The 21,543-nt window shown below is 41.2% G+C and overlaps 10 protein-coding genes and 1 pseudogene across 11 annotated transcripts; 6 read left to right on the top strand and 5 right to left on the bottom strand.

The window, feature by feature from the left end:
- Nucleotides 1–808: 808 nt before the first annotated feature.
- LOC6540440 (histone H1) lies at nt 809–1,478 on the top strand. Its single transcript, XM_039372321.1, has 2 exons — nt 809–964; nt 1,113–1,478. Exons 1-2 carry the CDS (start codon nt 809–811, stop codon nt 1,476–1,478), a joined length of 522 nt encoding a protein of 173 aa, XP_039228255.1.
- Nucleotides 1,479–1,832: 354 nt separating this feature from the next.
- On the bottom strand, nt 1,833–2,296 carry LOC120321200 (histone H2B-like). The gene has a single exon (XM_039373185.2). It carries the CDS (start codon nt 2,251–2,253, stop codon nt 1,882–1,884), a length of 372 nt encoding a protein of 123 aa, XP_039229119.1. The 5' UTR covers nt 2,254–2,296; the 3' UTR covers nt 1,833–1,881.
- Nucleotides 2,297–2,388: 92 nt separating this feature from the next.
- Nucleotides 2,389–2,886, top strand: LOC120321197 (histone H2A). Its single transcript, XM_039373181.2, has one exon. The coding sequence runs from the start codon at nt 2,447–2,449 to the stop codon at nt 2,819–2,821; it is 375 nt and encodes a 124-aa protein (XP_039229115.1). The 5' UTR covers nt 2,389–2,446; the 3' UTR covers nt 2,822–2,886.
- Nucleotides 2,887–3,299: 413 nt separating this feature from the next.
- LOC120321202 (histone H4) lies at nt 3,300–3,713 on the bottom strand. The gene has a single exon (XM_039373187.1). The coding sequence runs from the start codon at nt 3,654–3,656 to the stop codon at nt 3,345–3,347; it is 312 nt and encodes a 103-aa protein (XP_039229121.1). The 5' UTR covers nt 3,657–3,713; the 3' UTR covers nt 3,300–3,344.
- A 1,959-nt stretch (nt 3,714–5,672) lies between these two features.
- LOC6539224 lies at nt 5,673–6,573 on the top strand (annotated as a pseudogene).
- A 266-nt stretch (nt 6,574–6,839) lies between these two features.
- On the bottom strand, nt 6,840–7,303 carry LOC120321199 (histone H2B-like). Its single transcript, XM_039373184.2, has one exon. It carries the CDS (start codon nt 7,258–7,260, stop codon nt 6,889–6,891), a length of 372 nt encoding a protein of 123 aa, XP_039229118.1. The 5' UTR covers nt 7,261–7,303; the 3' UTR covers nt 6,840–6,888.
- Nucleotides 7,304–7,392: 89 nt separating this feature from the next.
- Nucleotides 7,393–7,893, top strand: LOC120321198 (histone H2A-like). The gene has a single exon (XM_039373183.2). The coding sequence runs from the start codon at nt 7,454–7,456 to the stop codon at nt 7,826–7,828; it is 375 nt and encodes a 124-aa protein (XP_039229117.1). The 5' UTR covers nt 7,393–7,453; the 3' UTR covers nt 7,829–7,893.
- A 413-nt stretch (nt 7,894–8,306) lies between these two features.
- LOC120321201 (histone H4) lies at nt 8,307–8,721 on the bottom strand. The gene has a single exon (XM_039373186.1). The coding sequence runs from the start codon at nt 8,661–8,663 to the stop codon at nt 8,352–8,354; it is 312 nt and encodes a 103-aa protein (XP_039229120.1). The 5' UTR covers nt 8,664–8,721; the 3' UTR covers nt 8,307–8,351.
- Nucleotides 8,722–10,689: 1,968 nt separating this feature from the next.
- LOC6540446 (histone H1) lies at nt 10,690–11,545 on the top strand. Its single transcript, XM_002087218.4, has one exon. The coding sequence runs from the start codon at nt 10,720–10,722 to the stop codon at nt 11,470–11,472; it is 753 nt and encodes a 250-aa protein (XP_002087254.1). The 5' UTR covers nt 10,690–10,719; the 3' UTR covers nt 11,473–11,545.
- Nucleotides 11,546–11,826: 281 nt separating this feature from the next.
- On the bottom strand, nt 11,827–12,241 carry LOC6540448 (histone H2B). Its single transcript, XM_002087219.4, has one exon. It carries the CDS (start codon nt 12,224–12,226, stop codon nt 11,876–11,878), a length of 351 nt encoding a protein of 116 aa, XP_002087255.3. The 5' UTR covers nt 12,227–12,241; the 3' UTR covers nt 11,827–11,875.
- Nucleotides 12,242–14,933: 2,692 nt separating this feature from the next.
- On the top strand, nt 14,934–17,282 carry LOC120321196. Of its 2 annotated transcripts, none has more exons than XM_039373180.2 (2): nt 14,934–15,729; nt 16,736–17,282. In XM_039373180.2, exons 1-2 carry the CDS (start codon nt 15,580–15,582, stop codon nt 16,748–16,750), a joined length of 165 nt encoding a protein of 54 aa, XP_039229114.1. In that variant the 5' UTR covers nt 14,934–15,579; the 3' UTR covers nt 16,751–17,282. The 2 variants fall into 2 exon arrangements, with proteins under 2 accessions (XP_039229114.1, XP_039229113.1); XM_039373179.2 differs by having other exon boundaries at nt 14,935–15,729; nt 16,911–17,282.
- The last annotated feature ends 4,261 nt before the right edge of the window (nt 17,283–21,543 follow it).

Raw genomic sequence — 21,543 nt, 5'->3', positions numbered from 1 at the left:
TTAATTAAAATTTTTTCTTAGTTTTAACTCAATTTGGAAATATTATTGAAGAGGTCGTACGGGGCAAGTGAAACTGCCCCTTAAACCGTCTGTAAAAAATAAAAGATCTGTAAAAACTTGTTTTGAAATTGGTTAATTACGTTGGGAAATTCAATATCTAATATATAAAAGAAAGAGATAATACAAAAAAGATTGCTTTATATTTTATTATTAAATAAAAACATTGTATGACATACTACTTGAAGGCTGATATATGGTAGGGAAATTGATTTATTTTAGACAAATTATTTATAAAAATGCATGAAAACTTTAATCTACTAAAGCAAACACGTTATTATTTTAAGAAAATATTAAAAATCCATTGTTTTTGACAATATATGTATTTTTTAGAATCAAAAACTATTGCTGAATGATGCCGTAGAGCAAACTTTTTATGTAGTTCATTGTCAACTTAAATAAAGTAATAAAGTATCTCAAACAATAATAGACGCTCCTCTTTTAGGTTTTCCTAAAGGTCGAAAGTTGAAGATGTAATAAACTTCGGGAATCTCTAAATTATTTTCATGATTTATAATTTAAAAACATGTTTTTTTATAAATTGCTCTAGATAAAAATGTGAATATTCAAGTTCAATCAACATTAAAAAGTCACTAAAACCATATATCAACATTTGAAAAATTCATAGTGAAAAAATAATTATTTAAGAATGTAGAACTATTAAAACTTACTTTTAATAAATATTTTAAACACTTAATATTTAAAAAAAAAGTTTGCACTTCAAGCAAAAAAGTGTTCTTAGTGAAGAAAAATGTCTGATTCTGCAGTTGCAACGTCCGCTTCTCCAGTGGCTGCCCCATCCGCGACAGTTGAGAAAAAGGTGGCCCAAAAAAAGGCATCTGGATCTGCCGGCACAAAGGCAAAGAAAGCCAATGCGGCGCCGTCACATCCGCCAACTCAGCAAATGGTGGACGCTTCGATTAAAAATTTAAAGGAACGTGGCGGCTCATCACTTCTGGCAATAAAAAAATATATCACTGCCACTTATAAATGCGACGCCCAAAAGTTAGCTCCATTCATCAAGAAGTACTTAAAATCGGCCGTGGTCTGCTGAGAAAAAAGTGGAAAGCAAGAAGGTAGCATCCAAGAAGACTGGTGCTTCCTCCAAAAAAACTGCCGCTGGGACTGCTGACAAAAAGCCCAAGGCTAAGAAGGCTGTGGCCACCAAAAAGACTGCCGAGAAAAAGAAAACCGAGAAGGCAAAAGCCAAGGATGCTAAGAAAACTGGAATCGTAAAGTCGAAGCCCGCCGCAACAAAGGCGAAAGCGACCGCGACCGCAGCGAAGTCGAAGGCTGCAGCAGCCAAAGCCCCAAAGGCAAAGCCAGCGGCGTCTGCAAAACCCAAAAAGACTGCGAAGAAAGCAGCGGTTTCTGCTACGGCCAAGAAGCCGAAAGCAAAGACTACGGCCGCCAAGAAGTAAATTGTGAAAAAGTACAGTAGTTAGTACATGTTCGCAATCAAAATTTTAGATTTCAACATCTGAAATTTGTTTAAACAAGCCCTTTTCAGGGCTACAACGATTCGTTGCAAGAGAAAAAACTTTCATTTAAATGCTATTTGAAAATTAAAATGCTCCATTAATTTTATTGGCAACCATCGTGTCGTGTCTGGTTATTGAATTACGTTGCTTTTTGAGCGTATTGAGTTTTCGTTTCCGATTTTTTGGTATATATCTAAACAAATTTGAACAATTTTAACACCATAGTGGGAATGGATAAGTTGAAATCGACGATATATTGAAAAATACATTTCCTTGATGAAACACATTGTGGCCCTGAAAAGGGCCGTTTTGGATTAATGTCCGCAGCATTAGTAGAAACAAATTATTTGGAGCTGGTGTACTTGGTGACAGCCTTGGTTCCCTCACTGACAGAATGCTTGGCCAACTCTCCCGGCAGAAGCAGGCGAACAGCCGTTTGGATTTCTCGACTGGTGATGGTCGAGCGCTTGTTGTAGTGAGCCAGACGAGACGCCTCGGCAGCAATGCGCTCGAAAATATCATTTACAAAGCTGTTCATGATGCTCATCGCCTTAGATGAAATGCCGGTGTCAGGATGGACCTGCTTGAGAACCTTGTAAATGTAGATGGCATAGCTCTCCTTCCTCTTGCGCTTCTTTTTCTTGTCGGTCTTGGTGATATTCTTCTGAGCCTTGCCAGCCTTCTTGGCTGCCTTTCCACTAGTTTTCGGCGGCATTATTCACTTTACTTATATTTTCACAAACACAATTCACTTATAATAATGTGGCTCCGAACGCGTTCATTTTTATACTTTTTTACGAACTGAAAGCGCTGGCAGACGAAAAAGTATAAATATTTCCCTGCCGGGGTTCGGCCAGCATTCGTGTTCCGTGTGTAAAGTGAACTAAGTGAAATAAACGCAAAGCAAAATGTCTGGACGTGGAAAAGGTGGCAAAGTGAAGGGAAAGGCAAAGTCCCGCTCCAACCGTGCCGGTCTTCAATTCCCTGTGGGCCGTATTCACCGTCTGCTCCGGAAGGGCAACTACGCCGAGCGTGTTGGTGCAGGCGCTCCAGTTTACCTAGCAGCCGTAATGGAATATCTGGCCGCTGAAGTTCTCGAGTTGGCAGGCAATGCTGCTCGTGACAACAAGAAGACTAGAATTATTCCGCGTCATTTACAGCTGGCCATCCGCAACGACGAGGAGTTAAACAAGCTGCTCTCCGGCGTCACTATTGCCCAAGGTGGAGTCTTGCCGAATATTCAGGCTGTTCTGTTGCCCAAAAAGACCGAGAAGAAGGCTTAAACTAAACGTTTCAAAAGCTGAATACCTACTTGTACATAAAATCATCAATCAAACCGTCCTTTTCAGGACGACCAAATTGTTACCAAAGATGTGAAAAATTTTTTAACTACGTTACTATTATGTTGTATTGAATAAATTATACAAAAAATTATTTTAGGAATTGTCATATTTTATTTATATATGCAGTAAGATTTTTCAAATTTTCTATTATATAAAATATAAAGTAGTTTTTTATTTTTCGCACTCCACGATGCGTTGATATACACACGGTGTCTGAATTCAGTACAGTCTGTACAAAGCCATGTTATGAATCTATCAATATATACACACTATACTCTCAATTTGGTCTACCTGAAGAAGCAATCAATGATCGACATTTAGTTTGATGCAATAGCGGACTACCTCATTCTTGGGGTTCCCAACCAATAAAAGGACATATTTTTTGAAAATGTACCTCCTTTTAAAAAGTTAGTGGTGGTCCTGAAAAGGACCGATTGCTTAATAAAAGTACAGGACTTTTTTTTTAACCGCCAAATCCGTAGAGAGTGCGGCCTTGCCTCTTCAGAGCGTACACAACATCCATGGCTGTAACAGTCTTTCTCTTAGCGTGTTCGGTGTAGGTGACGGCATCACGAATTACGTTCTCCAAGAAAACCTTCAGAACACCACGCGTTTCCTCGTATATGAGTCCAGATATGCGCTTCACACCGCCACGACGAGCCAAACGGCGGATAGCAGGCTTCGTGATACCTTGGATGTTATCACGAAGCACTTTGCGATGACGCTTGGCGCCACCTTTTCCCAATCCCTTGCCTCCTTTACCACGACCAGTCATTATTCACTGTTTTATACTATTCTGCACACACACAGTCCAAAAGTCACTGAAGAACTAATTTCAACATTTTTTGTGTGCCTCTATTTATACGTAAAACGCCAAAAACCCGAGAGAGTACGAATGATATGTTCGTTTCGTTCCTCGCTCGTCAATGAGATGGCCTCTGTTTCTCTTTCTCTTTCTCACCATCCACGCTTGCTATATAAGTAGGTAGCAAATGCTCTGATCGTTTATTGTGTTTTGAAACGTGAAGTAGTGAACGTGAACTGTGGTGAAACTCAAATCGGAAATGGCTCGTACCAAGCAAACTGCACGTAAATCGACTGGTGGAAAGGCGCCACGCAAACAACTGGCTACTAAGGCGCTCGCAAGAGCGCCCCTGCGACTGGAGGTGTAAAGAAGCCCCACCGCTATCGCCCTGGAACAGTGGCCTTGCGTGAGATCCGTCGCTACCAAAAGAGCACAGAGCTTCTGATCCGCAAACTGCCTTTCCAGCGTCTGGTGCGTGAAATCGCTCAGGACTTTAAGACTGACTTGCGATTCCAGAGCTCGGCTGTTATGGCCCTGCAGGAAGCTAGCGAAGCCTATCTGGTTGGTCTCTTTGAAGATACCAACTTGTGTGCCATTCATGCCAAACGTGTCACCATAATGCCGAAGGACATCCAATTAGCGCGACGCATCCGCGGCGAGCGTGCTTAAGTTGGCAAGGCTTCAATTGGCAGCCAAAGCCCTACAATCGGTCCTTTTCAGGACCACAAACCACATTCAATGAGATTTAAATTTTTCTTTTGCAGCCTATTTATAAAAGAATATATATTAGAATATAATATTATATATAGAAAATAATAACAGAATTGATATTCTATATTTTGTCTTTGTGTTAAGTTCAGCTGAATATATTATTGAAATGTTTATAAGGGGCAAACGGCACTGAAACTTCAAACATTTCTAAAAAATAGAAATTCTGCTAATGAAAGAATCGAAATATTGTTATTTTAATTGTTAGCCCAACATTAATAAAATAAAAGAAAAGGTTAATATAAAAACAGTTGTTTTATATTTTTTATTAGTGCTAACTTCCTTTAGAACACTGAAATAGTCATACGGAGCAAGGTAACGTGGTACCTTCAAACATCTATAAAAAATCAAAATTCTGCGAATGACAGTTTGGAAATAATGTAATTATATCGGTCAGTCCAATATTTAAAAAGTAACAGAAAACTATAATATAAAGATTGTTAATTAAAATTTTTTCTTAGTTTTAACTCAATTTGGAAATATTATTGAAGAGGTCGTACGGGGCAAGTGAAACTGCCCCTTAAACCGTCTGTAAAAAATAAAAGATCTGTAAAAACTTGTTTTGAAATTGGTTAATTACGTTGGGAAATTCAATATCTAATATATAAAAGAAAGAGATAATACAAAAAAGATTGCTTTATATTTTATTATTAAATAAAAACATTGTATGACATACTACTTGAAGGCTGATATATGGTAGGGAAATTGATTTATTTTAGACAAATTATTTATAAAAATGCATGAAAACTTTAATCTACTAAAGCAAACACGTTATTATTTTAAGAAAATATTAAAAATCCATTGTTTTTGACAATATATGTATTTTTTAGAATCAAAAACTATTGCTGAATGATGCCGTAGAGCAAACTTTTTATGTAGTTCATTGTCAACTTAAATCAAGTAATAAAGTATCTCAAACAATAATAGACGCTCCTTTTTTAGGTTTTCCTAAAGGTCGAAAGTTGAAGTTGTAATAAACTTCGGGAATCTCTAAATTATTTTCATGATTTATAATTTAAAAACATGTTTTTTTATAAATTGCTCTAGATAAAAATGTGAATATTCAAGTTCAATCAACATTAAAAAGTCACTAAAACCATATATCAACATTTGAAAAATTCATAGTGAAAAAATAATTATTTAAGAATGTAGAACTATTAAAACTTACTTTTAATAAATATTTTAAACACTTAATATTTAAAAAAAAAGTTTGCACTTCAAGCAAAAAAGTGTTCTTAGTGAAGAAAAATGTCTGATTCTGCAGTTGCAACGTCCGCTTCTCCAGTGGCTGCCCCATCCGCGACAGTTGAGAAAAAGGTGGCCCAAAAAAAGGCATCTGGATCTGCCGGCACAAAGGCAAAGAAAGCCAATGCGGCGCCGTCACATCCGCCAACTCAGCAAATGGTGGACGCTTCGATTAAAAATTTAAAGGAACGTGGCGGCTCATCACTTCTGGCAATAAAAAAATATATCACTGCCACTTATAAATGCGACGCCCAAAAGTTAGCTCCATTCATCAAGAAGTACTTAAAATCGGCCGTGGTCAATGGAAAGCTTATCCAAACAAAGGGAAAGGGTGCATCTGGATCATTTAAACTTTCGGCCTCCGCCAAGAAGGATAAGGATAAGGATCCGAAGGCGAAGTCGAGGGTTTTGTCTGCTTAGAAAAAAGTGGAAAGCAAGAAGGTAGCATCCAAGAAGACTGGTGCTTCCTCCAAAAAAACTGCCGCTGGGGCTGCTGACAAAAAGCCCAAGGCTAAGAAGGCTGTGGCCACCAAAAAGACTGCCGAGAAAAAGAAAACCGAGAAGGCAAAAGCCAAGGATGCTAAGAAAACTGGAATCGTAAAGTCGAAGCCCGCCGCAACAAAGGCGAAAGCGACCGCGACCGCAGCGAAGTCGAAGGCTACAGCAGCTAAAGCCCCAAAGGCAAAGCCAGCGGCGTCTGCAAAACCCAAAAAGACTGCGAAGAAAGCAGCGGTTTCTGCTACGGCCAAGAAGCCGAAAGCAAAGACTACGGCCGCCAAGAAGTAAATTGTGAAAAAGTACAGTAGTTAGTACATGTTCGCAATCAAAATTTTAGATTTCAACATCTGAAATTTGTTTAAACAAGCCCTTTTCAGGGCTACAACGATTCGTTGCAAGAGAAAAAACTTTCATTTAAATGCTATTTGAAAATTAAAATGCTCCATTAATTTTATTGGCAACCATCGTGTCGTGTCTGGTTATTGAATTACGTTGCTTTTTGAGCGTATTGAGTTTTCGTTTCCGATTTTTTGGTATATATCTAAACAAATTTGAACAATTTTAACACCATAGTGGGAATGGATAAGTTGAAATCGACGATATATTGAAAAATACATTTCCTTGGTGAAACACATTGTGGCCCTGAAAAGGGCCGTTTTGGATTAATGTCCGCAGCATTAGTAGAAACAAATTATTTGGAGCTGGTGTACTTGGTGACAGCCTTGGTTCCCTCACTGACAGAATGCTTGGCCAACTCTCCCGGCAGAAGCAGGCGAACAGCCGTTTGGATTTCTCGACTGGTGATGGTCGAGCGCTTGTTGTAGTGAGCCAGACGAGACGCCTCGGCAGCAATGCGCTCGAAAATATCATTTACAAAGCTGTTCATGATGCTCATCGCCTTAGATGAAATGCCGGTGTCAGGATGGACCTGCTTGAGAACCTTGTAAATGTAGATGGCATAGCTCTCCTTCCTCTTGCGCTTCTTTTTCTTGTCGGTCTTGGTGATATTCTTCTGAGCCTTGCCAGCCTTCTTGGCTGCCTTTCCACTAGTTTTCGGCGGCATTATTCACTTTACTTATATTTTCACAAACACAATTCACTTATAATAATGTGGCTCCGAACGCGTTCATTTTTATACTTTTTTACGAACTGAAAGCGCTGGCAGACGAAAAAGTATAAATATTTCCCTGCCGGGGTTCGGCCAGCATTCGTGTTCCGTGTGTAAAGTGAACTAAGTGAAATAAACGCAAAGCAAAATGTCTGGACGTGGAAAAGGTGGCAAAGTGAAGGGAAAGGCAAAGTCCCGCTCCAACCGTGCCGGTCTTCAATTCCCTGTGGGCCGTATTCACCGTCTGCTCCGGAAGGGCAACTACGCCGAGCGTGTTGGTGCAGGCGCTCCAGTTTACCTAGCAGCCGTAATGGAATATCTGGCCGCTGAAGTTCTCGAGTTGGCAGGCAATGCTGCTCGTGACAACAAGAAGACTAGAATTATTCCGTGTCATTTACAGCTGGCCATCCGCAACGACGAGGAGTTAAACAAGCTGCTCTCCGGCGTCACTATTGCCCAAGGTGGAGTCTTGCCGAATATTCAGGCTGTTCTGTTGCCCAAAAAGACCGAGAAGAAGGCTTAAACTAAACGTTTCAAAAGCTGAATACCTACTTGTACATAAAATCATCAATCAAACCGTCCTTTTCAGAACGACCAAATTGTTACCAAAGATGTGAAAAATTTTTTAACTACGTTACTATTATGTTGTATTGAATAAATTATACAAAAAATTATTTTAGGAATTGTCATATTTTATTTATATATGCAGTAAGATTTTTCAAATTTTCTATTATATAAAATATAAAGTAGTTTTTTATTTTTCGCACTCCACGATGCGTTGATATACACACGGTGTCTGAATTCAGTACAGTCTGTACAAAGCCATGTTATGAATCTATCAATATATACACACTATACTCTCAATTTGGTCTACCTGAAGAAGCAATCAATGATCGACATTTAGTTTGATGCAATAGCGGACTACCTCATTCTTGGGGTTCCCAACCAATAAAAGGACATATTTTTTGAAAATGTACCTCCTTTTAAAAAGTTAGTGGTGGTCCTGAAAAGGACCGATTGCTTAATAAAAGTACAGGACTTTTTTTTTAACCGCCAAATCCGTAGAGAGTGCGGCCTTGCCTCTTCAGAGCGTACACAACATCCATGGCTGTAACAGTCTTTCTCTTAGCGTGTTCGGTGTAGGTGACGGCATCACGAATTACGTTCTCCAAGAAAACCTTCAGAACACCACGCGTTTCCTCGTATATGAGTCCAGATATGCGCTTCACACCGCCACGACGAGCCAAACGGCGGATAGCAGGCTTCGTGATACCTTGGATGTTATCACGAAGCACTTTGCGATGACGCTTGGCGCCACCTTTTCCCAATCCCTTGCCTCCTTTACCACGACCAGTCATTATTCACTGTTTTATACTATTCTGCACACACACAGTCCAAAAGTCACTGAAGAACTAATTTCAACATTTTTTGTGTGCCTCTATTTATACGTAAAACGCCAAAAATCCGAGAGAGTACGAATGATATGTTCGTTTCGTTCCTCGCTCGTCAATGAGATGGCCTCTGTTTCTCTTTCTCTTTCTCACCATCCACGCTTGCTATATAAGTAGGTAGCAAATGCTCTGATCGTTTATTGTGTTTTGAAACGTGAAGTAGTGAACGTGAACTGTGGTGAAACTCAAATCGGAAATGGCTCGTACCAAGCAAACTGCACGTAAATCGACTGGTGGAAAGGCGCCACGCAAACAACTGGCTACTAAGGCCGCTCGCAAGAGCGCCCCTGCGACTGGAGGTGTAAAGAAGCCCCACCGCTATCGCCCTGGAACAGTGGCCTTGCGTGAGATCCGTCGCTACCAAAAGAGCACAGAGCTTCTGATCCGCAAACTGCCTTTCCAGCGTCTGGTGCGTGAAATCGCTCAGGACTTTAAGACTGACTTGCGATTCCAGAGCTCGGCTGTTATGGCCCTGCAGGAAGCTAGCGAAGCCTATCTGGTTGGTCTCTTTGAAGATACCAACTTGTGTGCCATTCATGCCAAACGTGTCACCATAATGCCGAAGGACATCCAATTAGCGCGACGCATCCGCGGCGAGCGTGCTTAAGTTGGCAAGGCTTCAATTGGCAGCCAAAGCCCTAGCATACTCTACAATCGGTCCTTTTCAGGACCACAAACCACATTCAATGAGATTTAAATTTTTCTTTTGCAGCCTATTTATAAAAGAATATATATTAGAATATAATATTATATATAGAAAATAATAACAGAATTGATATTCTATATTTTGTCTTTGTGTTAAGTTCAGCTGAATATATTATTGAAATGTTTATAAGGGGCAAACGGCACTGAAACTTCAAACATTTCTAAAAAATAGAAATTCTGCTAATGAAAGAATCGAAATATTGTTATTTTAATTGTTAGCCCAACATTAATAAAATAAAAGAAAAGGTTAATATAAAAACAGTTGTTTTATATTTTTTATTAGTGCTAACTTCCTTTAGAACACTGAAATAGTCATACGGAGCAAGAACCACGTTACCTTCAAACATCTATAAAAAATCAAAATTCTGCGAATGACAGTTTGGAAATAATGTAATTATATCGGTCAGTCCAATATTTAAAAAGTAACAGAAAACTATAATATAAAGATTGTTAATTAAAATTTTTTCTTAGTTTTAACTCAATTTGGAAATATTATTGAAGAGGTCGTACGGGGCAAGTGGAACTGCCCCTTAAACCGTCTGTAAAAAATAAAAGATCTGTAAAAACTTGTTTTGAAATTGGTTAATTACGTTGGGAAATTCAATATCTAATATATAAAAGAAAGAGATAATACAAAAAAGATTGCTTTATATTTTATTATTAAATAAAAACATTGTATGACATACTACTTGAAGGCTGATATATGGTAGGGAAATTGATTTATTTTAGACAAATTATTTATAAAAATGCATGAAAACTTTAATCTACTAAAGCAAACACGTTATTATTTTAAGAAAATATTAAAAATCCATTGTTTTTGACAATATATGTATTTTTTAGAATCAAAAACTATTGCTGAATGATGCCGTAGAGCAAACTTTTTATGTAGTTCATTGTCAACTTAAATCAAGTAATAAAGTATCTCAAACAATAATAGACGCTCCTTTTTTAGGTTTTCCTAAAGGTCGAAAGTTGAAGTTGTAATAAACTTCGGGAATCTCTAAATTATTTTCATGATTTATAATTTAAAAACATGTTTTTTTATAAATTGCTCTAGATAAAAATGTGAATATTCAAGTTCAATCAACATTAAAAAGTCACTAAAACCATATATCAACATTTGAAAAATTCATAGTGAAAAAATAATTATTTAAGAATGTAGAACTATTAAAACTTACTTTTAATAAATATTTTAAACACTTAATATTTAAAAAAAAAGTTTGCACTTCAAGCAAAAAAGTGTTCTTAGTGAAGAAAAATGTCTGATTCTGCAGTTGCAACGTCCGCTTCTCCAGTGGCTGCCCCATCCGCGACAGTTGAGAAAAAGGTGGCCCAAAAAAAGGCATCTGGATCTGCCGGCACAAAGGCAAAGAAAGCCAATGCGGCGCCGTCACATCCGCCAACTCAGCAAATGGTGGACGCTTCGATTAAAAATTTAAAGGAACGTGGCGGCTCATCACTTCTGGCAATAAAAAAATATATCACTGCCACTTATAAATGCGACGCCCAAAAGTTAGCTCCATTCATCAAGAAGTACTTAAAATCGGCCGTGGTCAATGGAAAGCTTATCCAAACAAAGGGAAAGGGTGCATCTGGATCATTTAAACTTTCGGCCTCCGCCAAGAAGGATAAGGATCCGAAGGCGAAGTCGAGGGTTTTGTCTGCTAAGAAAAAAGTGGAAAGCAAGAAGACTGTTGCATCCTCCAAAAAAACTGCCGCTGGGGCTGCTGACAAAAAGTCCAAGGCTGTGGCCACCAAAAAGACTGCCGAGAAAAAGAAAACCGAGAAGGCAAAAGCCAAGGATGCTACGAAAACTGGAATCGTAAAGTCGAAGCCCGCCGCAACAAAGGCGAAAGCGACCGTGACCGCAGCGAAGTCGAAGGCTACAGCAGCCAAAGCCCCAAAGGCAAAGCCAGCGGCGTCTGCAAAACCCAAAAAGACTGCGAAGAAAGCAGCGGTTTCTGCTACGGCCAAGAAGCCGAAAGCAAAGACTACGGCCGCCAAGAAGTAAATTGTGAAAAAGTACAGTAGTTAGTACATGTTCGCAATCAAAATTTTAGATTTCAACATCTGAAATTTGTTTATACAAGCCCTTTTCAGGGCTACAACGATTCGTTGCAAGAGAAAAAACTTTCATTTAAATGCTATTTGAAAATTAAAATGCTCCATTAATTTTATTGGCAACCATCGCGTCGTGTCTGGTTATTGAATTACGTTGCTTTTTGAGCGTATTGAGTTTTCGTTTCCGATTTTTTGGTATATATCTAAACAAATTTGAACAATTTTAACACCATAGTGGGAATGGATAAGTTGAAATCGACGATATATTGAAAAATACATTTCCTTGGTGAAACACATTGTGGCCCTGAAAAGGGCCGTTTTGGATTAATGTCCGCAGCATTAGTAGAAACAAATTATTTGGAGCTGGTGTACTTGGTGACAGCCTTGGTTCCCTCACTGACAGCATGCTTGGCCAACTCTCCCGGCAGAAGCAGGCGAACAGCCGTTTGGATTTCTCGACTGGTGATGGTCGAGCGCTTGTTGTAGTGAGCCAGACGAGACGCCTCGGCAGCAATGCGCTCGAAAATATCATTTACAAAGCTGTTCATGATGCTCATCGCCTTAGATGAAATTCCGGTGTCAGGATGGACCTGCTTGAGAACCTTGTAAATGTAGATGGCATAGCTCTCCTTCCTCTGGCGCTTCTTTTTCTTCTGAGCTTTGCCAGCCTTCTTGGCTGCCTTTCCACTAGTTTTCGGCGGCATTATTCACTTTACGTATATTTTCACAAGCACAACAATCATAATGTGGCTCCGAACGCGTTCATTTTTTGTGATACCTTGGATGTTATCACGAAGCACTTTGCGATGACGCTTGGCGCCACCTTTTCCCAATCCCTTGCCTCCTTTACCACGACCAGTCATTATTCACTGTTTTATACTATTCTGCACACACACAGTTCGAAAGTCACTGAAGAACTAATTTCAACATTTTCTGTGTGCCTCTATTTATACGTAAAACGCCAAAAACCCGAGAGAGTACGAATGATATGTTCGTTTCGTTCCTCGCTCGTCAAATGAGATGGCCTCTGTTTCTCTTTCTCTTAGTAAGATCGTATGCTGTATGCTGAATCTCAACTTTCTAGCTCTTATACACTACACTATGGGAAATTTTACCACTTTTTCTGGCCTAAATTAATAATTCCAGAACGGGGAGAGATATTCAATTGGTGTTTTTTGTATGGGGTTACACTAGTCCATATCTTTAATGGTACCAAAAATTGTGGGCGTGGCACCGCCCTTTCTATTTTTTGTAATTTATAACTCCAGAACGAATAAAGATATTTAATTTTTTTTTTGCATTAATTTGCACTAGACCATATCCAAACCTACCCCAAAACTGGGGGCGTGGCACCGTCCCTTATATATATATTATTAATTTTCGTAAAGGCTTTCTCTAATTTTGTATGCCTTTTTTAGTCTCAGCAAAAACAATTGATTTCGTGATAGTGCTTATATACTAAATTATTTTACAGAACTTAACATCAATAGTACTAATTAAAATAACAAAACCGTTCAGCAACCGCCTTGTTTAACTCCCGTTTAGCATGATATTACTCTAAATTTTGAAAAGTAGGGTTGAGTCCTAAAATGTATAATTTCTCCCAAAATCGGTAAAAGTGGTTTTTTAAATTACAATAATCTGAACAAGAATTAAATAAGCTACAACATGAGGTATATTTCATTGATGCAATCACTTTAAATCTCTATTCAAAGTTAGGCATTATAAAAAAAATACTTTTGTAAAGCAACTAAGATTTTTACTAAATTACTGGGACAACACTAGTTTTTATTTTATTGAATGTTGCAAACGCCTAATAGAAGACCCACTGATTAAAATACTTTTTACAGAATGGAAATTAACGCTTTGGTTCCAAAGATATTAGAACTTTTGTAACGAAAGAAAAACATTTGTTTTTAACAGCTGATTTCTTTTTTGTGGCGCCATCTATTAAAATTTCTAGTATGCGGCACTGAAGATTGGTCAATTATGAATGCGTACACTAAATATTATTGTAATATTCCGACTTTCAGAAAATGGGTTTTTGCCAGAAAAAGGGGTCAAATTTCCCATAGTGCTCTAGACTAACGCACACATATACACTATCTCCTTTATTGTTTTTACTCACACAAGCAAGAGAATTCTATTTTTAGATTTTTACGCTCTCAGTTTTAGGCGAGCGAAAAGAGAGCAATTTTGGTCGTCACCAAAAAAGTGGCTGCATAGTGCCAAACCAATGTATGGCCGTTACGCATCTTGTTATTATAATGTTTTTGCTCGTACTCTACGAGTAACGGATATAAAAATCTAAAAGTGGGATTATTTAAAAGTCATTTTTCCGGACCAAACAGAATGCGAGAAGAGCACTTGGAGTCGTGTCTATTAAAAAAGATAAATAAAACAATTAAACTGATTGATTCCCATGGAATAGATAATAGGCATTTTAAAATGGAAGGTAACTTTAAGGTTATCATTGTGGAAATAAAACATGTACCCTTTTTTGTGCTCATGTGCATGAGTCTGTACATGATTTGAATTGCTCTCGTTTTGTATTTCAAATTGATATAAATGATTTACTAACACTCTAGAACTAGAATTGGCTATCTAACTTTATCTTAGACGCCGCTTTAACAGCGTTGGTATATGACAATAACGATACGACGATAACTGTTTCTTGTCAACTGGATGACTATGGATTTCAAAATTAAGAAGTTGTTAAATCAGCCTATAAAGATGGAGGCTTTTATTTAATTATTTCTCACAGCTACAACAATCATTTTTCAGTAGTGTTTGTAGATATTTTAAAACAGCACTTTTATAGTTATATATGCTTTTGGTAAAGCTCCAATTGCTTCAAAATTTATAAAGTACTACAACATTTTATTGATCCGCTTTAGTAAAACTAGTTTTAGTAGCAAAGCGGTAAAACACGAAATTCAGAATAATTTATATAACTGTGGCATATTCACAAAATGCTACATATATGGTGAATATTACTTTAAAAAATTTGTGCCATATTTGTATTACATTTCGCAAAATGCTATATGGAGAATTTGACTATGCAAAACTTGCAGCCAAATTATTTCTTTGGAAAATAAGTTTTTGTAAAACTATGGTGATTTCTTAGCTAATGTTTGTTTTACATAGTTGCAAATCGACTGAGTTTAATGAACAAGTTCTGTGCGCCGTATGCGGCCTATACTTTCAGTATTCACTTCTATAAATGCCAACCTGCATTTCGTAACTGTTAAATTTTCAAAGCAAGAGAAAAGAGGATTTTCCCAAATGGGTAAGAACATAAGCAAAAACAGCGACTCTGGCCATATATGTGTGGCGCCCAGACTAAAGCCCAGCCCAGTCTGGCAATACGGCGTAAACAAGTACTAACGCCAAGACCTGTCCTAGAGGACGACATCTTCTGATGTCGTCAGACTGGTCACTCTCGACATTAGCTGCGCCGCGAAACAAGCTTACGGCATCAAATTAACATTCTATTGTATTTCTTAATTAAATAAAGCAGTATCTACATAAGTTACTATATTGGGGACCCCGACGTGATAAACAAAATGCTGAATACCGAAACCCGAATACGCGCCGGCAGCTGGCACATGTGTCGTGGACGATTTGAAACGCGACATCGCTGCCATCAAGGCTGCTTTAACTATTCTGCAGAACATGCATTCTCCCAGCCATTCTCGCCCAGCCGATCTCAACGAGCAGCAACTCCGAGCACCACGTGTCTGCTTTTATCATGCCAAATTCGGACCTAATGCACGAAAATGCTCCTCGCCCTGTGCCTGGGTGCCACAGCAGGGAAACTAAAGAATCTGTCATCTGTTCAGGCGACTGGTGACAGCAGATCTCCAAGCACTCGCCCCTCAAAGGAGTACTGACTTCACATAATCGATCGTAATACTAACATAAAATTCGTAGATCTCCAAGCACTCGCCCCTCAAAGGAGTACTGACTTCACATAATCGATCGTAATACTAACATAAAATTCGTTATCGATTCCGGATCAGTCATCTCTTTCATACATGTTTCCATAATCAAGGGAATGCATCGTCGCAAAGACGACTTCAAACTCTACGCGGCCTTAACCTACGGCGTAAGTTTACCTGGTCGTTCGTCGATGCGAATGATGTCCAATCAGCAGTCATCGGAGCAGATTTCCTCACGCACCTCGGCCTCATCCTCGACCTCAAGGGTAAACGCCTTATAGATCCCTTAAAAGCTGTTGCAGAAGCAAAACAGTGGAATAGATCGCCCGTACTCCAATCTTCTTAGTCGCTTTGTGCAGATCACACGTCCTAATGTGCCTTTAGCAACCCGCATTCATAATTCAACCGCCAACTAGGTGAAAAAGGCGTAACCCTGAAAACCTTAGGAAAAAGTGTTACCCATGATTTTCGGTTATGGGATAGGGTAACACTTTTACGACTCTTGAGGAAACACTGGCGAAGGAGAAAAGACAAAGTTTTTTAAAGCTGCTCGCTTTTTTAAAAAAATAAAATAAAAACAAGAGAGAACGCTATAGTCGAGTTCCCCGACTATCTGATACCCGTTACTCAGCTAGTGGAAGGGAGAAGGAGAGTCTTAAACACAGTTTTTGGCGGTTTGTAGGCGTTATAGTGGGCGTGGCAGAAAGTTTTTTGGCAAATCGATTGAAATTTACAAGACTAATACAAAAATGAAAAAATATCAAAACATTTTTCAAAAGTGTGGGAGTAGCAGCTTTGCGCGGTTTGTGGGCGTTAAAGTGGGCGTGGTAAAAAGTTTTTTGGCAAATCGATAGAAATTTACAAGACCAATACAAAAATGAAAAAATTTCAAAACATTTTTCAAAAGTGTGGGCGCAGCAGCTTTGGGCGGTTTGTGGGCGTTAGAGTGGGCGTGGCAACATGAATCGACAAACTTGCGCTGCGTCTATGTCCCTCTAGTCTGTATACTTAATCTCAACTTTCTAGCTTTTGTAGTTCCTGAGATCTCGACGTTCATACGGACAGACGGACAGACAGACGGACGGACAGACGGACATGGCCAGATTGACTCGGCTACTGATCCTGATCAAGAATATATATACTTTATATGGTCGGAAACGCTTCCTTCTGCCTGTTACATACTTTTCAACGAATCTAGTATACCCTTTTACTCTACGAGTAACGGGTATAATAAAGTGACTACAAAAGGTTGTTTATTATTGCTCTCCTTAGGCCCAAATTAATTAGTGCCTCACCACCGGCACGCCGGGATTTCGATCTCTCACTCTAGCAAGGAGTGATTCGTCTCTCCATCAGCCAATGGGCCAGTCCTATTCATTCTCCAAGAAGAGCAACAAATGGCGCACTACTGGTGATTATCGCAAACTTCATGCTTCCCTTATTCCAGATCGCTACCCGATTTCCCATGGGGCAGACATTCTTCAACGTCTGCATGGATGCTCGGTTTTCTCCACAATCGATTTGGTGCGTGCCTACCGCAGGTTCCCAGTCGCGCCAGATGATATTCCGAAAACAGCCGTCACTACACCGTTCGGCCTTTTCGAGTTCGTCGGCATGCCAACCGGACTGCGCAATGCCGCGCAAACCTTCCAGCGCCACATGGACAACCTGCTTCGTGGCATTCCATTCGTAGGATGCTATATATATATATATATATATTTTTTTTTTTTAAATTAATACTTTGTCTGTATTTTCTTTACGTCTGTATTTTCTTACATAAAAAAAAAAAAAAATTTACGTGCAAATGAAGTACAACGGATTATTGAATAGCGTTTAATTTGTGGACAACTCATTAAGGATGACTTAAAACTTAAACAAACGCAAATGAACAAATGTGTACAAAGCCGCGACAAAGGAAAAGGCGCTTAAAAAGTTATATAAACAAATTCAAAAAAATAAATGTACAGGATATGCGCAGGAATCTCGAAAGGTCTAAAATACTTTGAAAATGTATCTGAAAGTAGAGAGAGATTTCAGCAGAGATTTCTGCGCAGCCATTTAAAGTTTTTGCTTGTGCCGCAGTTCTTTCAATGTTACCCCCTTTGACTGTGTGTTAAGTGTAAGGGGGAATGCAGTTTTAGCCTAGGTTTAATCGGTAACTATAAATGATTTAACACGGTGCAATTCAACGGCAATTGCCTTCTCAGTACTCGGGGATTCCCCGCTAGGAAGTTGGCGTTCGTACTCCTCAAACACTGTATATGGACGACATCATCGTGTCCTCCACAACGCATGAGGAGCATTAAAAGCACCTCCAGACAATCTTTGAGATTTTGCAGAGGAGCCCCCTTCAAATTAACCCCTAAAAGAGCTAATTTGGTAAAAGTGAGGTAATTTTCCAAGTCAACGCGAGCGGATTCAAGCCCCCTGTTGAGCGCACGCAAGCAATCAACAATTTTCCCAAGCTTCAAACTATCATGGAATTGCGACGGTTTTTAGGAATGGTCAACTATTAGCGACACCTCATCCCACACGCAGCTCAGGCTCAAATCCCGCTCTCAGACTACCTAAAAGGCGCAACTAAAATACGCGCACTACAATACGCTTTCAGGCAGAAAGCAAGCAAAGCATCGCCTCGACAACTCCGCCGATTGAATTTTTCTCCCAACTCTCAACGGAGATAGTATACAATCCCGGGGAAAACAACGCAGCGGCAAACGCCCTCTCACGCATCAACACCAAGCAAGCTTCAGTGCCCAAGCGATATTCGAGGCCCAACAAACAGACGCTGAAATGGCCGACCGTCCTCGAACCACGTCCCCTATTCTACAAGTTTGGAACATCGACAACCTAGACATCTGGTGTGACATCTCGGATGGAGAGCGGCCATATTTACCCAAAAGTCTGCGACGCCAAGCTTTTGATGCAGTACATGGATTGGCGCTGTAACGAACTGATTTGCTTGGTCTGCTCGCTACGGAATACGTGCGGCTAGCTCAGTAGATTTTTGTGCGTTCGTCCCACCAAATTTATAGAATAACATGATCACCCGGTTACCAGTAATAACACTTGAATTTTCGTTCTTGGGTCTTCATTCGTGCTTGAACTTACAATGAAATCTGATTATCCGATCTTAGTGCTGGATGGATTGTCCAACGGCCTCGTTCCGCTGTCTCGCCGCTCTCGTCGTCCTGAGTGCGCGGACCTTCGTTGTTGGGCGCTCCTCACTTGGGCTTAGAACTGTTGTCTTACGCAGACTCACGGCAGCTAACAGTGATCCCCAAGGCAAACGTCTGTGAAATAGCAAAACGTCAACCGCACGTCTGGTTCGGACTGGTGTCACCGGTACCACGCCTGTTTGGATCGCACGGACACACCTAGGCTATCGCCTGGTTCAAGTTCGCGGTCTCCTACAGAGTTCATCGGGTCTACACCACAATCCATGCCGCTTTTCCTGTGCCCTCCTTGGTTTGGCTTCGCCTGTTGGATGCCTTTGGGCTACTCGTGCTTCGTCGTACTGGACCTCAGCTACCTGCGTCTCAATTCGGAGACTTTTCTCGTCCCGAACGTCTTGACGCAGCGATCTTGCTCCTTATGATTACCACGGCTGTAGCTCCTCTGCTGACTTCGTTCTTACTTTGTTGAATGGTACACTTGTTCTCGTCGACTGTCCCGCATCCATCGTTCAGCGAGCTTATATTGGCCTCCTTTAACGGTTCATCCCTTTGGTCTCCAGTCCTCGGGATCCAATGTCCGCGATTATACCGTTGATCCGGTCCAAAGTTCGACTTGTCCCGATATGCGCTCTCTTTCTCTCTTTCCTATAAGTTCAGAGTCTCCAAACTCTCTTTCGCCACTTTTCGCACTGCCGTTACTACGCGTTGACGTGATGTGTAACTGACAACGACAGGCCCTCCTCATGCGATCACCACGTTTCATCCTTGTTAATCTTTGACTTTCTTCCCTGCAGCCTAATTTGGCGTGCCTTGCGGTACTGCTGTACCGCCCCTCCCCTTTCCTCGGGAGTATGTGGGTTCTTTGGTCCGGTGGTTGTTGAGGCAGGATTCTGGTTCGCTCGTGGTTTGCTTCCGTTGACTCTCGCTTGGTCTGACGCTGTAATGGTTGTCGGACTTGCAGTCTGCATCCGTTGACTCTCGCCTCGGCCTGACGCTAGAACGGCTGCCGAAGCCCGTCCGTTCTTAGGTCGTTCTCCTGCATGCCTTCCCTGCTTCCTTCCGATGGATCCGAATCCACGTTCTTGTCACCATTCTCCTCCTGATCCTGCTGTTTTGGGTCGCTGACGTGTTCCGGCCGAAGCCCGTCCGTTCTCAGGTCGTTCTCCTGCATGCCTTCCCTGCTTCCTTCCGATGGATCCGAATCCACGTTCTTGTCACCATTCTCCTCCTGATCCTGCTGTTTTGGGTCGCTGACGTGTTCCGAGCGTTCCTTTTTGTTCTTCCGGTGGCGAATCTTACATATCACTGGCGATATGAAATCCACAATTTGGTACGGCCCATCGAACCTCGGGGCTAGTTTGGCCGCAAACCCTTCAGCCGCTTTGGATAAATGATGCTCTTTGGTCCACACCACTTCACCAATCCTTGGCTTCCACTGCCTTCTCCGCAGGCTGTAATGCCTTACTTGGTCCTGGGACACGCTCTCTAGGTTCCTCCGCACAATCCCGAAGACCTCTCTCACCTTCTCAGCGTTTCCTTCCGGTGACTCTGGTTGCCTACCTGTACCTAGCGTTTCTCTGTCATAGAGTGCGTTCGGTAGTCTTGGCTCGCGGATTTCGGGCCATCTTTCAACCCAATTCCTTTGGTTCTGTCCGGCAAACTACGCTATCATTGTCTTCACAGTGCGGTTGGCTCTCTCCGTCGGATTCTCCTGCGGGGTGTACGGCGCCGTAAACTGCTGCTTTATCCCCATGTCGTTGAGGAACTTCTTAAAAGCCCGGCTCGTAAACTGCACGCCGTTGTCCGTAATCACCACCTTCGGCACTCCAAATCGTGCGACTATGCGTTCCCTGAACGCTTTCTGCAATGTTTCCGCCGTGGCTGTTCGCAAAGGCACCAATTCCGTCCACTTTGAAAACCTGTCGATCAGCACCAACATACTGTTTCCATGCTTCGATCTTGGTAGTGGTCCGACGAAATCGGTGCACACTGTCGCCCAGGGCTCTTCCGGAATCTGTGTCAACACCTTTCCCGCCGCCTGCCACAGATTAGGTTTGAACCTTGCGCAGTCCTCGCTTTTCCGAACTTAGGCTCTTGCGTCTCCCACACCTAGTCTGGGAACTTTTTAACTCTTCTCTCGCATTTCCGTGATCCAGCTGCATTCTGATTCGGCCTCTTTTTCCTGGGTTCTTCTCAGTATTACATCTGCTACCACGTTCAACTGGCCTTTGCTATATGCTACCTCGAAGTCATACTGCTGCAGCTCCAATGCCAATTCTTCCCGAAGGGCTTTCTATGCTGTTCAGCCACTTCCGAATAGCCCACACAATTGCCAAGCACTCCTTCTCTGTTGTCGAGTAGTTCTTCTCGGCTCCGTTTAGGGTCCGGCTGGAGTATGAAATGACCCTTTCGCCATCTTCTGTGTCCTGTGTCCGGCGTCCGTTTGCAGGATGAACATTTTCCCGAAGTCGGGGCACGCCAAGACTGGGTCGGTAACCAAATAGCTTTTACCTCCTGGAAGGCTTGCTGGTGGTCCTTTGACCATGTCCACTTGGTACCCTTGAGGAGGAGGTCGTTGAGTGGCCTTAGTCGCGCGAAGTCAGGCACGAAATCGCGGTACCAAGATGCAACTCCAAGGTATTGCCTCAGCTCGCGGACCGATGAAGGTGGTTCTAGCTGGGCTATGGCCGCTACCTTCTCTGGGTCCGTGCCTATCCCTTGGCTTGTGACGCGGTTCCCTAGGTACAGTAGTTCTAGCTTGAAGAACTGGCATTTCTCCGGATGTATTGTTTGGTTCGCGTTCTTCAAACAACGGAATACCTCCCTGAGGTTTCTCTTGTGTTTCTCTAGGGTGCGTCCAATCACGATGATGTCGTCTTGATACGCAAATGCATGTGGTGACAT

Source organism: Drosophila yakuba, chromosome 2R (genome assembly GCF_016746365.2).
Source record: "Drosophila yakuba strain Tai18E2 chromosome 2R, Prin_Dyak_Tai18E2_2.1, whole genome shotgun sequence".
NCBI lineage: Eukaryota > Metazoa > Arthropoda > Insecta > Diptera > Drosophilidae > Drosophila > Drosophila yakuba.
This window is presented reverse-complemented; position numbering and strand designations above follow the sequence as displayed.

What these genes read in the sequence shown, in the direction of transcription:
- LOC6540440 (XM_039372321.1), top strand. Translation starts at nt 809, where the DNA reads ATGTCTGATTCTGCAGTTGCAACGTCCGCTTCTCCAGTGGCTGCCCCA. An exon ending in ATCCGCCAACTCAGCAAATG is followed by an intron (nt 965 to 1,112) that starts GTGGACGCTTCG and finishes TGGTCTGCTGAG; the next exon opens with AAAAAAGTGGAAAGCAAGAA.
- LOC120321200 (XM_039373185.2), bottom strand. Translation starts at nt 2,253, where the DNA reads ATGCCGCCGAAAACTAGTGGAAAGGCAGCCAAGAAGGCTGGCAAGGCT.
- LOC120321197 (XM_039373181.2), top strand. Translation starts at nt 2,447, where the DNA reads ATGTCTGGACGTGGAAAAGGTGGCAAAGTGAAGGGAAAGGCAAAGTCC.
- LOC120321202 (XM_039373187.1), bottom strand. Translation starts at nt 3,656, where the DNA reads ATGACTGGTCGTGGTAAAGGAGGCAAGGGATTGGGAAAAGGTGGCGCC.
- LOC120321199 (XM_039373184.2), bottom strand. Translation starts at nt 7,260, where the DNA reads ATGCCGCCGAAAACTAGTGGAAAGGCAGCCAAGAAGGCTGGCAAGGCT.
- LOC120321198 (XM_039373183.2), top strand. Translation starts at nt 7,454, where the DNA reads ATGTCTGGACGTGGAAAAGGTGGCAAAGTGAAGGGAAAGGCAAAGTCC.
- LOC120321201 (XM_039373186.1), bottom strand. Translation starts at nt 8,663, where the DNA reads ATGACTGGTCGTGGTAAAGGAGGCAAGGGATTGGGAAAAGGTGGCGCC.
- LOC6540446 (XM_002087218.4), top strand. Translation starts at nt 10,720, where the DNA reads ATGTCTGATTCTGCAGTTGCAACGTCCGCTTCTCCAGTGGCTGCCCCA.
- LOC6540448 (XM_002087219.4), bottom strand. Translation starts at nt 12,226, where the DNA reads ATGCCGCCGAAAACTAGTGGAAAGGCAGCCAAGAAGGCTGGCAAAGCT.
- LOC120321196 (XM_039373179.2), top strand. Translation starts at nt 15,580, where the DNA reads ATGCATCGTCGCAAAGACGACTTCAAACTCTACGCGGCCTTAACCTAC. An exon ending in CCTCATCCTCGACCTCAAGG is followed by an intron (nt 15,730 to 16,910) that starts GTAAACGCCTTA and finishes CCCTTATTCCAG; the next exon opens with ATCGCTACCCGATTTCCCAT.